The sequence below is a fragment of the Thermobia domestica genome, chromosome 8, assembly GCF_964235325.1.
Source record: "Thermobia domestica chromosome 8, izTheDome1.hap1.1, whole genome shotgun sequence".
Classification (NCBI taxonomy): Eukaryota; Metazoa; Arthropoda; class Insecta; order Zygentoma; family Lepismatidae; genus Thermobia; species Thermobia domestica.
In genome coordinates, this window is record NC_137461.1 from 172,926,309 (window position 1) to 172,941,041 (window position 14,733).

Below are 14,733 nucleotides of genomic sequence, written 5' to 3' on the forward strand. Positions count from 1 at the left end.
ACGGCTCCTGACTTGTAGATAGCCAGTTTTGGTTCCCCAGTACCAGGATTTAGAATGGGATGACATTACAGTTTTGATTACCCATTCTAGAGAGTTTTCTTTACTTTTCGGTTGTCCTGGTGCAAGCTTTATGAAAGAGTATTGTTGATTATTTAATAAAGCTACTAAAGCGTTTTTCACAGTCCTTTGCACCTTTCAAAAACAAACCGCGTAACTTGATGTTGTATCACTGCGCGCACAACTATTTGCTGATTGGTGAAGAGGAAATTGTTTCGTCTGTTTCCCGCAATATTTCTGCTGCAGCACGTGCATGTATTTCTGCTACTGCGATGTGCATTACTCGTCTCACTCTCACATGGGCGGCGATTAGGGGGGGCAAAGGGGGGCAGTTGCCCCCCCACTTTTCTGAAATGGCCTATTAATGTATATAGTTTCAACCAAGGAAATTTGTATATTAACATTGATATACAAATATTCAGATCATGTCTTGCCACCCCACTTTTAACGTCCAATCGCCGCCACTGGCTGTGATATAGGGCAAAATTCCCAATACTATATAATTCCTCCTCCTTTAAGAGCAACTGAACATTGTTATTTTCCTCCCAACTGTAATTATAGATGAAATTACAATGAGTTATGTCAAATTATCAACTGAACGATAAAGAGATGGCGCTGGTATGTAACAGCAAGCATATTTATCATTATGGGAGATTATTTCCTTTTCATCTAGTACCTACATCATTACGCATATCCATGAAAAACAGATTGTACTTTTCCCCCTTAAGTTCAATTTATTGATGTGCTTTCTTACATTGTATAGCATGTGAATGTACACATACTAACTTCAGTACTACAAAGTAAGTAAATAAATATTCTATGAGAACATTACAATTAGCTATTATAAGTCTTAATTTTCTTCAAGTGAATTGAACAACGTTGATATCTTTTGATAAAGTATTTGCTTTTCTTCTGCACGTACGGGTATGCCTTGTTTATGTTTAGCGGAATAACAAGGAGCAGCAGGCATATTTGCGGATCCCAAACGTTTCAGCATATCCTCTGATCTGATTGGTCGATACAGATGCGATATCACAAGACATGATCTACATATAGCACGAAATAAACGAAAATTGTTGTCGGCTCTGGTGGTCGAGTGGTCTAGCGTAACATGCTAGTAACAAAAATGTTTTTGGCGAGGGTTCGAATCCTGCCTACGGACAGTTTTTTTTACTACCTTTAAAAATGTTTATAACACTTCTTTCGTTAAAATAAGATTAAAAATAATATTCAAAAAGTGATTTAACGATCATTGTTTTAAAATTTTCATTAAAATAAGTTTGCCCTTGTACTATATAGATCCACAGCAAATGTAGTAGTAGTAGTAGTACGATTGCCCTTGTACTATATAGATCCACAGCTAATGTAGTAGTAGTTGTAGTAGTAGTAGTAGGAACGAGTTAGAAGCCCCGCAGGGGTTGTTTGGATTATGTTCTCGACATCAAATTGGCAAGAATGCTGAAACGTTTGGGATCGGCAAAAATGCGAGCAGCAGGTAACCTGCTGGCTTCCTTGGACGACATCTTTAAATTGTGTTGCGCACTTCGTGTGTTTTGTCATTTGTTGTAACAGTTTTCTCTTACAAATTCGATTTTGGTTCAAGATTTCAATCCCATATAGATACATACTTTGAGTCGGATCCTAAATGTTCTTACTGTGCCTTAACAATACATTAATTACCATAATACGTTGCATTTGTTGTGTACTATTTGCTCATGGAAGAACAAACTGTTATTAGTCTCAGTTTCAATGTTGCTAACTCATGGTTATTTTTCAGTTTTTCACAAAGAATGGTTGTCAAACAGTTGTGTCATTTCATGAAAATGGGCTAAGAAAATGAAAAAGAGAAATCAAGTGAACTCGCTGTTCTTATTGAAGATAATAAGTTCCTTACAGTATTACAGATCTTTGTTTGACCTTTCATTAGAGATGAGGGAATAGTCATTAAAGAAAAAGAAAGAGAGAGAGAGGGGGATAGAGAGAAGTTAAAGAGAATAAAACCTGTTTTAGTGATTCATTACGAAGTAATATGAGGCTAATTTTTTCAGTTATAATTTGTATATCGCCTTTTTAAAATGCGATCAGAATAAATGACCATTTTAAAGATGCAAAAACCGAATATTCGGTGCCAGAAATGAAATAATGTACAAAGGAATCTTCAACATTTAAGAATTTTTATAATATTGGATAGGAATGTTCATAGCTTTTGAGTCTTATTTTTTTCTGGCTGCAGTGAAATTAAGAGGAGGTACTATGCCCATGTTAAATAATGTGTCTTTATTCCTATGTATAATCTAAAAGTTTCTTGGAATTTGTTGAATAAGATGTCGATAGAGTCTTCATACTCTCATGACTGGTATTAGTTTATGGCGTAGCTTTTCTGTTAGATATCAAATGAAAGGATAAGTCACGAGGATTCAAAATATATTTTATAGGTAATTTATTACATATAGCAAAGGAAATAAAAAAAAATAAATTCTCTATTTAATAAATAAGTAAACTCAGTAGTTTTCAAGTTCTTGCAGAATGAACAATTGCTTGTTCCAAACAGTCGCTTGCCTGTAATGGAAACGTACAAGGAGCTCGATTTTGAAATGAAATGAGATAAAATCTTTTGAGTTTTATGTCCCACGATTATGCAGGCTAGGCTAAAGGAAACGGTGATGATGAAAACATGAATGAAATGGTGGAATGAAGAAAGTGGGAAGAAACTGAAGGACCCAGAGGAAACCCACGCACACGGTGTTTGTCCATCACAAGGTTCACTGGCGCGAGCTGGGATCGAACCAGGAACCCCATGTGCCAGAGGTAAACGCTCTACCACTGAGCCACCGCGGCCCCACAACAGCTCAATTTTGAATAGATGTCGTGGGTACAACTGCACATGTTTCTAGATCTGATAATTAACTCCTTTGTGGCTATATGATCCGCATACTCGTCGTTGGGCTGGACACCCGCGTTTGATTTCCGGAAGAAATGCATGTAGTTCGGATCACTCGTTCGGCTGTAGGTCCTAATCTCATAGAACCTTGTTGTTGAAGGGGACGATAAACTTTAATCCATCCACCCAACCATAGATCTGCTAGTAGGAACACTAATTCATCATGTAATAGTGGATCTGAATCCTAAGATTTTAGGTAGATTCTAGGTAGAGGAAACGTTAGGAATGGGAATAGTAAGTTTTAGTTGTAATTTACACTGGTAGAAGAAATTCAACATTCTTCACTTCTTCCTCCTGGGCGTGTCTGTGTTTACATAGTAGTTCAAAGATTCAGGAGAGCAGTGCGTACGCCACTGCAAACGAATGAAAATGGTTCCTGATTGTTCTATCACAAGCCCATGCCATTTTAGTTTTAATCTAATTGTTTTTGCTCCTTCAGTTTGTTTATTCATTTCTTAGCACAAAATTGTATACAACATTTTTTGTTTAATTAGTTGGCAACATTTCTGCACTGCAGTCTGCATTGTTTACAAGGGGTGCAAAGTAGTGCTGTTGAATTTTTGTGACATTTGCGGTTTTAGGTTTTTGAGAAAACCGGTTTTCTGAAAACCGAAAAGCGCAAATGCGGTTTTCAAAACCGAAACCGCAAATGCGGTTTTCAAAACTGAAACCGCAAAAGCGGTTTTCAAAACCGAAAAAAAGGTTTTCAAAACCGAAACCGCAAATGCGGTTTTCAAAACCGAAACCGCAAAAGCGGTTTTCAAAATCGAAACCGCAAAAGCGGTTTTCAAAACCGAAACCGCAAATGCGGTTTTCAAAACCGAAACCAATGTTTTTAATTACACCTTTTAACAATTGTGAAAGCATCTATCGATAGAGACAATTGTATGATTTATGTCTGTGTTTCAACTTTTTTTATTTGCTCCCGTTTCCTCCCACTTTCTTACGGTTTAGAACTCCGTAAGTACTGATGTGAACTTGTGTGCTACAATTACTGACCTGGGATCATTTGCACTTTTTTTTTTTTTTTTTTTTTTTTTTTTAGTTACTTCTTTGATGACACTTCCAAGGTACTTTTCAGTTGCAGGGAAGCAAACTGGACCCCACCTGATTTTTATATATTTTGTAAAGTAGAGCACGAGGAACACGAATCTTAAGGAATTTTGACATTCCGACTTCCCGAACTCGAGATACTAGAACTTATACAGTAGTTTTACATAGTATGTATAAAATTAACGAAGAAAGTTCTGTCGCTTTTTGACCTATCACCTTAGAACATCGATATGTCACCTAAGACCAGGGGTATAGCCAGCAGGTTTCTGTAGGAGGGGCCCGCGTTTTTGAAGGGGGGCAGCTACAATCTAAAAAAAAATGTGTTAGAGCTAGTGTTTTTGAAGCCTGAAAAAAACTGGAAAATTTTGGTTTCCTTCCGGAAATCTAAAAACACTGTTTTAGCTTATTATTATTATTATTATTATTATTATTATTAATAATAATAATAATAATAATAATAATAATAATAATAATAATAATAGTAATTTCATAAATTATATTACAGATAGTTTGTATTATGTTTAACCAAGAACTACTGCCCCCGACCAAACATAAGAAAAAATATCTTCTTTCACCTCTGCAAATTTTGAGCATTTTTCCCTACGCCGGGGGAAATTTCCCTCCATCTGGCAACTGGGGGCCGAAGATGGGAAAGATTCTTTGCTGTTTCCTCGTCGTTACTTGATAATAGTGCTCTCGAATTTTTGTGACTTCTGCAGTTTTCGGTTTTTGAGAAAATCGGTTTTCAAAACCGAAACCGCAAAATCGGTTTTCAAAACCGAAACCGCAGATGCGGTTTTCAAAACCGAAACTGCAAAAGCGGTTTTCAAAACCGAAACCGCAAATGCGGTTTTCCAAACCGACATTTCGGTTTTATGAAATTTCACTTTTTTCAAAAACCGGTTTTCGGTTTTTTCAAAAACCGATTTCGACAGTACTAGTGCAAAGCTTCGTGAAAATCAGATTAGTCAACATAACATTCTTCGAACAATTGGCACATTATTATTGGTATTACCTGACCAGGATAGCTGTGCGGTTTTGGGAGGATGGAGCTGCTGTTGTGTTTACATCAGTTTCTTGGCAAGCGCGGTGGAACAGGGGAGCGGAGAGTTTCACTTTGCAGTGTATACAACGGTTTTTTAAAATTGCAGTTTAGATGTTATGCATAGTCTAATCTCTTTACGCTTAATAAAAAACGCCGTAACTTATGTATGTATTGTAGTGAACCATTCCTGCAGTAATGCAGATGTATTGTGAATAGTGATTTATGAATGGAAATTACCAATTTAAGAACAACATAGCACAGTTGACAATTCAGTGAGCTTCTACCGTGTATTAAGCAGATTGTATAAAAATTGATTACGTTTTATTCGATTTCATTATAAAACAGTAGCAGCCTGTAAAACGCAGGAATGGCAATGTCAGTGACTAAAAGATTAATTTTGGGTTGATAGCTTAGAGTTTTGCGCAATATCTTGTAACTGTAGGTTTAAATCAAGTTAAGGTTAAGGCTCATGATGCTGCTGTTTAAGTGTATGTTTATCGATTGACAAATAAATTATTTTTTCGATCTTTAGCCAGGGAGGAATCTCGAAACGTTTCCTCTCGAGAACTGTGAAAGTCCTTTCCGCTGGTCTATTGGCCAGCGCATGTGCTTTTATTGTATGTGGTTCTGGGTTTGATTCCCATTGAACAAAATTTAATTTTACAATCCTTCACTTTCATTAATCATCTGTCTCCTCTAGCATAAACAACATAATCATGGGACGTTAAAATAAAGAAATTTCATTTTTTTTTGTTCGAGAAATGTGAATCCTTTGGGGGGAAAGGACGTGAAGAATTTTTTTTCTTATTTTTTAAAGATTTATGGGATTGGATAGCTTGCCTTTAGGGATTGATTTGTACAGTTTGGTTCAGTGCACCCTTCTTTTAGGATCATTATAGAAATCCAGTCCTTTGGTAGAGTTCGAATAAAAGTATTGATAAAACATCAGCGTATGGGTAGTGTAAGAGTAAGTATCATTGCTTCAGTACACAATAAATTTTATTTATGAGGAAAGAAATTACCTCTGGATTAACTCTGAATTTCTCTCAGGTTTTAGCTATCAGGTGACAAAGAATTAAATCTACTAACTTTTTAAAGAAAATTATAAATTTATTTTATTTAAAGCAATAATAAAACCAAACTTAGAACATTATCGTACCTCAGTATCGTAAACATTATCTACTAACTGTTTTCACATACAATATAATTTTGAAACTTGGGAGCCTAGTGTTATATTTGTGTCTGTAGTATATAATAATGCTGGTAAGTTATTCTGTTGAATATCTTAGAGGTATTTGTCGATTGATTTCAGAGGACTGAGTTTAGCCCGTAAACGCAAGTTGCCTATAGTTCAAACATATCAGATGTACGGTCTTGTTTAATAAAACCTGCTCCTCCCTGTCCTCTATCTGAAAAGTCCTATATTGTTATTCACATATGAAATTCAAAGGCAAAGCCAATCGTCTTTATTCAGTTGTATTTTGATTTCAACTGTAAGTATTAAAATGCGCTACGCATGGTTGCAAGAGGTTGGGTGGCTTTTTCTTAAAATACTGAACTGACATATCTAACATTGGCACTCATCTTCTTTATAAATTGATGTAAGAAACGGCCGATTGATTTCCAGCCAATTACTTCATCACCGGTATCTTTGAGCAATGAGATAACAATGGAAGACAAACTTCGTTCTTTTCAAACTTGATACTTTGAAAAACTTATGAAAGTGGTTTTGTTCTTCAAATACATATTCGCTCTAATCAATTTGAGAAGTAGCATTAATCTTAGAATAACGTAATGGCTGTAAGAGTTACCCTGAAAATGTATTTTGTATGTTTTCTTTTTTTTTTTTATGTAATTCAGAGATTTTGTCTAAATTTTACTGGAGTTATAAGGAACCTTCAATTATCAGGCACCCCATTTTAATCGCTCCCCCTCCGCAGTCAATGCAACACTTCTAACCGTCTCCCCAGGGGTCCTGGGTCCACCCCTGATTGAGATGGTACATAAAGATAACTTGGTCTAATCTCTGTCATTATTTAGCATAGTTTAGTATTTAAAAAAAAACGATATTTCTGCCACATTTTGAAAACTTTATTTGAAAGTTTTCAAAATGTGGCAGAAGTATCTTTTATTTTTTTAAAAAAATTACTAAACCATGCTAAATAATGACAGAGATTAGGCAAAATTATGTACCATCTCAATCAGGGCCCCTGGGGAGACGGTTAGTAGTGTAGCGGTGAAAGATTATCAGCTCTCTCTCACCAAACTTTTGAAGTACATCCGAATATGAGGTCAATGCAAAAGAATTTTCTTACTCAAGACACCGTTTCGACAATGAATCGGAGATCACATGATCCGACATGGTCGTAATTTCGGAGATGCTTTATTTCAAAACTACACAATAGAACTTGGTTTAAACAATGAAAGCGCAGTTGCCAAATGTTTAACTTTGAGTCACAATGGTGAACTTCGCGGTTTTGTTAGTGGGAAAATCAGAATTTTCTTACACTCGACTGCTAAGAAGTTCGTAGTGTTAGAAACTAATACTAAACGAACGTCGAAGGTTATTATTGCGTGAGTAGTGCAACGTAACTAGGGTGCAGTGATTGGTGTGTGGTTTGCGTTTCCTGTACAAAAGTTTGGTTACTTGATTGAACTTCTTAGCATCATGCCATCGACATCTAACAAATCATCGAGAAGTGTTGTTCGGTCTCAGAGTAAAGGTATTATTTATAAAGTATTAAAATTTTGTCAAGAAGAAAAAAAGAGTGGTCTGTTAATTCCTTTGATTAGGCAACTGCAAGAGCAGCTGGAGCTGTAGGTCGAAGTGAAAGAACAGAACAAAAAACATGCGTCGAGACTACGAAAGAGCGGAAAGGTGCGGAGAGAAAGTAGGAACTCCACGTAAACCCCGACTGCGAAGAAGAAGGATATTTTGGGATGATTTTGAAAAGTGTGTTGTTCGTCGAAAATTTTTGGAATATTATGAAGTCCAGAAAGAAATTCCCACATTGAAAAAGTTGCTTGCTGCACTAAAAGAGGATATTAGCTTTCCAGGTGAGAAGGAAACCTTACGAAAGCTCCTAAAGGAAATAGGATTTAGCTTCAAAAGGTGCAAAAATAGGTCAATTTTAATAGAACGTCAAGATATCGTTGCCCGGCGTGCAGCGTACTTAAGAGCTCTTCGAAACAATGACAAAGGACCCAAGCTACCAGTTGTCTACACAGACGAAACATGGATTCACACCCATTATACAGTGAATAAATGTTGGCAAAGCAGTGATGTATTTGGTGTAATGAAAAATAAAAGTGCTGGACAAAGATTAATAGTAGTTCATGCGGGATCTGAAATGGGATTTATAGACGGGGCAGAACTAATCTACGACTCAAAGTCAAAAAGTGAAGATTATCACCAGGAGATGAATAGTCATAATTATAATAAGTGGCTGCAAGAACGATTGATTCCTAATCTCCCGCCTGGTGCCATTGTGGTTTTCGATAATGCATCGTATCATACCATTCAGGAAAATAAATTTCCTTCGTCCAGTTCGCGGAAAGAAGAAATTCAGCAGTGGCTCCGAAACAACGGCATTACATTTGATGATCAAATGATTAGAAGAGAACTCTTAGAAATTGTACGACAAAACAGACCACAACCTGTATACTCAGCCGACAAAATTTTGAAAGAAAACGGATTTACTGTTCTCAGACTTCCCCCTTATCATTGTGATCTTAACCCAATAGAATTAATTTGGAATTTGGTAAAAGAGAAGATCGCAGCTGCGAACATGTCTAACATTCTCATAAGTAAGCTGAAAGAGCTTACTCGAAAAGCAATCAATGAAATAACTGCGGATGATTGGTCGAAGGCTTGTAAATTTGTGAAAAATCGAGAAGATGAATATTGGCACAGAAATGGACTAATGGAGGAAGAAATCGAAAGGATTGTAGTTAATATTAGGCTTGTTAGTAGTGACGAAGAGAGTGATATGGAATGTCATTCTTCAGAAAGCAGCAACAGCGAAACAGAGACGGCCAGTGAAGAGAGAAGTGATAGTTCAACAGATATGGCAGAAGAAGGACTATCAGGTGTGCAGTGTCTTTCAGATTAGATATGTATATTTGGTTACCATGTTGTTACTTCTTTATTTCTTCAGACGTGTGTATCATTTCTTACTAACTTGCATCAAATTAGTACAATTATCTACCAAGATGATGCACCTTACAGGAACCACAATCATGTTTCTTTGATTTCTAACTTGCTTGCTCATAGCGTTGCTCACAAGACGAGATGAGAATTCAGATTTACTCGTCTCGTGTCGTAAATGTTTCTAGAAGTCTCGTCTCGAATCAAAATTTTCTTGTCTCGTTTTGTAAATTTATGTACAAAATATGTTCTCATTTTCGTCTTAGTTTCGTGTAGAATTTATCAGAATTCTTCCACATTACGACGAGTCGACGAAGGATTCATGTAACAACATTTAAATATACAGGGTGTCCGAGAAGTCCTTCCCTGATTACAGAAATTGATAACTCAGGCTAGAAATAAGATAGAAATATGAAACTGGTGTTGAATTGTTTACAAACTATAAAAGTTTTGGTCACATCAGTACACTTCCACATGAGCACCCTTGGTAGCACGTAGCACATCTAGGCGATATTCAATTTCCATCCACACATTAGCCAACATCACTGGAGGGATCGATGCAACGACTGTGGTTATTCGTTGCTGCAGGATTTCAAGATCTGGTACACGTGTTCGGTAGACCTCATCCTTGACATAACCCCATAAAAAGAAGTCTAATGGGGTTATGTCAGAAGAGCGTGGAGGCCAAGCTGTTGGTCCATCACGACCAATCCATCGCCCAGGAATCCATCACGACCAATATCACGAGCCAACTTCAAAAAAATTGAGACTTGGTAAAACAGAACAAACCTAGCACAGACAAAAACTTTTATAGTTCGTAAACAATTCAACACCAGTTTCATATTTCTATCTTATTTCTAGCCTGAGTTATCAATTTCTGTAATCAGGGAAGGACTTCTCGGACACCCTGTATTTATTATTGAAGTAAATTGTGTAATGACTTGTAGATCTTTAAACTTGATAAATGTTCTTCATTGTTTCATACAATCACCTTATCAAAGTACATATATATGCTAATTATTAATCATGTAACACTAAACAGTATTTGAAATTAAGATGTAACATTTGGGTGAACTAGTCTTGCCTACAAAACTCAAGAATTTTCTCGCCTCTTTTCGATTCTCGTCTCACTTCATATTTACGAAAGAAGGAGCGTATACGAGGATAAACATACCCTATATTTTTGAAAACGGGAGATCTATCAAAAGTTCTAGTGTTTATTGTGAGTACTCTATAATTTGTTTCTTCTGATAACTTTTTGCTCCGAGCTTCCCTTGAATTTGTCCCTATGCATATTTTATAGACTTAAAAATACTACAGATAGTCACCAGAAAATAATGAGTACACATCCTACATATCGTCTCGTCAAAAACTTCAGAACGAGTCGAATCGACCAATTTTAATTCGTTTTCTTTGCCACAGAGAGCATCTGATCATTTGTACAATACTGAGGTTAGTTTGTTCGCAAGTTTGTATGGAGGGTGTTTTTTTCTTTTTTGCTTGTTACTTAAAATGTTCTGTAAATAATTACAATAACTTTTAAACTTTTTGTCATAACTTGAGCCAGGGGCGGATCCAGGCTGAAAGTTTGGGGAGGGGGGCGGTCGTTCGAAGTCAAATCAAGTAGAAAAGGAGAAGTACATATTGTCTGCAATTTCTAGAACAGAAATGGCCACCTGCGATTTCGAAGATGGACTTTTTTTTTTTTTTTTTTTTTTTAGCAAGAACGCCAAGGTCCATTTTTAGCAAGAATTTCTTGCTATTTATTGTTTTATTTGACTTCTGCAACGTAAAACAAAAAAACGTAAAGCCTACCTATTTTAGGTTTTATTTTACATTTATAATAGAAAGGTGAAAATTCTAAGGTTTTATTTTTAAAATAAAAAAATATCCCATTCTAAGGGGTCAATCGCCCCGATCGCTCCGCCCCTGACTGAGCATATGCGTGAAGTGGTTTATTACGAACAAGACAGAATGAACTGTGATAGATTGATTACAGAACTGTGGTAGATTGATTACAAATAGCCCGGTTAGAAACACTGCTGCTTGCATTTTAGTTCCAAAACCGGCCGCCCGCACTCGTTCGCTGGTTGTGTTATATTAGTATGCAATGGAAAAAAAGAATTTTGTGTGGTTGCTGTTGTGTTTGTGTGGAGAGTAAAATGGATCGAATTATAATAGCGAGCGATATCTGAAGTGCTTATTTTCTTTGTTTGTTGTGTATTTTCTTCTATTGTGTTTTTTATCTTGCATAGTGCTTAACTTATTGAGAAAAAAGTAACATAATGATGTCTGACAATTTTGATTCGTTAGAACATGGCTTCGCTTGTGGCGAAGGAATTAAGGTTGAGGGCAATAGCTCCTCTTTAGGTAGGGCTGTCTTTTGTGGACAGTGTTCTCACTTGACACATTTTCGATGTGTCGGCAATCCAGACACTGATAGTAGTGACGAGGATAATCGGATTCGGATATAATACGAGGTAGTGAGTAATGAGACGTTTCATTATGTGTTTCAGAGGTGTGGCTCTGAGAAATTTGATAAACTGAAAAAGTCTTTAGAACTTCACAGCGAAGTGCAGAATGGGGAAGATCTTAGGCTAGATCGAAACGTGTCTCTGAGATCTTTATTCGCAAATGTAGGGATAACTTCTTCACTCGTAGGTCAACAAGCTTCAATGATTAATGAGGAAATTTTACGTACCTTGTTTAATATAATACCATTAGAGTTGAAGCAATCAAATGAACGCTTGACTGATAAGGTTATGCAAATGAATCAGTAAACAAACAAAAAGATAGAAACTTTGCCACAAAAGATTTTCACTTTTATGTCTAAGGTAGAACAAGATATTGATGAGTTTGAACGAGAATGTACAAATTGGTACGAACAACATGAAGTAAAATTCACTAGGTTAGAGAACGATGTACAACAAGTTACTCAAAAGGTTATTGAGAAAAGAGTTGAAAATTTGGAGAAAAAGGGGAATGTTTCCTTTCAAAAGCTAAATAAGTTAGAACAACAAGTACAAGCATTGCAGAAAAATGTAGAGGAAGGTCGTGAGACTGCAAACACTGTTACGGTAGTTGTTGAATCTGAGCCTCCCGTAAAGGAGCGTTTTCAAATGTTTTTGAGTTTGGTAAGGATAGCGAGTGTCCTCACTTATCCTCACATGATAAATGTATCCCTAATGAGTCGAGTGATTACTCAAAAGGGCAAAAAGGAAACCTTGTGGGAATTTTCGACATTGGTAGAAGTCAATCTGTCCCAGTGTTCGTTAATGTTACTTCTGCTTCGATGCGGACATTTCATGTGTGTAGTAATTCCTACATGTGAAACGAGTGGAACATCTCGACTATTCCTAACGAATTTCGGTCACTCAGAATGTATACTACTTCTGCCTACGTATACTAGTTCTGGTATTCCCTCTACTTTTGAAACCACTTCAAGACGTCCTGTCCTGTCATATATGAATCCCATTAATAATATTCCTACTGCTTCTGGTGATAGGTGGATTCCGTTTAACCGGAACACTACGTTGTTCGACCATGTTCCTGCAACTTCATCAGCTATGTTTCAGAATCAGGGATATTTTCCGCAAGGAGTGAACAAATTAGATTCGCATTTTCCTGGTAGGAAACCGAATCTTTTTCCATATTCAAATCCAGGATGCAAGATTACCCCTAGGGATCTTAAAGGCTTACCCACCTTTGATGGTGTAGCTCAAATAGGTACTGCTCGAGGTTTTCTGGACGAACTTAATAATTGTTTTGACATGATGCAGGTATCTGATGTAGATAAATTATTGGCAGTTAGGCATTTGTTAACCCACTCAGCTCGTGCGTGGTTGATTTCAGTTTCGAACGATATATATTTTTACGAAGACTTTGTCCGATTATTTAAACAGCATTATTGTTCTCTTCATTCTGAGAGAATTCAGAAACGTAATTTACAAAACTGGAAATATGATCGAGAAAAATTTCCCTGATTGTTGAGTTTTGTGTCGAAACTAGTTAAGAATTATTTCAATATTGGAGAGTATCCACACGAATCCGAACTTATGGATTTAATCTTAGTGCCTAATGAAGAAACAAAACTTCTTTTATTGAATCCTCCGAAGGATCTTACTGACCTTTTAAATAAAGTATCTGCACTTTCTGGATGTGTATCTTCCTCTTCGACAGAAGAATATTTTAATTCTCGTCTAGGAGAAAAACGTCCTTACTCCTCCTTACTCCAGTACATGATAAAGGAACTATGTACAAAGAGGGGTAACCACTATCCCTGGTTAGGACATTAGCTAAACCAGATGATTTCTCCAGAGTAGGGGAATCCCAGATATCCTCCCCTACAAATTGAACACTGATTTCAAGCATAGTCACAGGTAACATGGTAGATGTCAGGAGTCACATTTTTCAATTCAACTAATGGAAAGATGTCTTTTTCTAATCAACCTTCATAAATATTGTTTGATCAGTCGAGTATGTTGGTATTTATTAGCACATCAAATAGGACACATACTACGTGACCTTTGACTCCCTTTGATATTGTTGAGTTTTTAGACTAATCGCAGATAGGGCATTTATCTGAATGAATTACTCATTACTCGATTAAATTATAAAGTAAGCTGTTTAATTGTTGAGGTATTTCAACAAATATTTTAGGGAATATAGCAAGTGAAGAATAACATTTTTCAACTCCAACGACGGAACTACGCTAGTTGTCGCCCGGGACTCCTCGCCTAAACGCCCTCTGACGAACCAAGCCATAAACCTACCCCAAATATTTGCCCAATTTTGCGCCCGGGGCTCAAGTCCCGTTTGCCTGCTAGTTACGTCACTGTTCAACTCAACTAATGAAAATTTTATTTTTTTGATACAACCATAATACAGGGTGTTCCAAAACAACACCGACAAAGTTTGGGAGGTCATTCCTGACACCAAGATAAGACAAAAAGTATAGACCAACCTGTGTGCACAAATGCTTCCTTACGGAGTTATAGGCTGCCGAAAACATGAAAAATTCAACTTTAAAGGTCCATAGCTCCAGAACTTCTAACTGTCATCCCGGCCAGGCACGTAGCCAAGGGGGGGGTCCGGGGGGTCCGGACCCCCCCTTCGAGACCAGAAATGAAAAAAATTAAGGAAGAATAAAACAAAATGAAATGACAAAAAGAAGGATCAGCGTTAAAAATTAAAAAGAAAACTACAGGAAGCTTTTGCTTACTCTTTCTTATGAGCAGATTTGTATTACTTGCAATATGATGGCGAGGTAAGCGAGATATTCTGGAAGAGTCAGGGAATTTGAAATTTCAAGAAAAGTTATTTAATTCTCAGAATTTCCGCTACTAGTCAGGGAGATTTCAAGCTTTCGAAATCATAGTGCCGTTGTGTAACAGCGTGAACATTTTAAATCATACTTTTTCGTCATCGCATCCTTGCAGTATCAAACATGCTGTTTCAAGGACAATTTTCTATTGCTCCTTTAACCTGTCA

General features: G+C 36.7%; 1 protein-coding gene across 1 annotated transcript; it reads left to right on the plus strand.

Moving 5' to 3' along the window:
* The first annotated feature begins 7,945 nt into the window (after positions 1-7,945).
* LOC145692389 (uncharacterized) lies at positions 7,946-9,208 on the plus strand. The gene has a single exon (XM_081767689.1). The coding sequence runs from the start codon at positions 7,946-7,948 to the stop codon at positions 9,206-9,208; it is 1,263 nt and encodes a 420-aa protein (XP_081623815.1).
* The last annotated feature ends 5,525 nt before the right edge of the window (positions 9,209-14,733 follow it).

Coding starts and splice junctions, on each gene's coding strand:
- LOC145692389 (XM_081767689.1), top strand. CDS start 7,946: ATGCGTCGAGACTACGAAAGAGCGGAAAGGTGCGGAGAGAAAGTAGGA.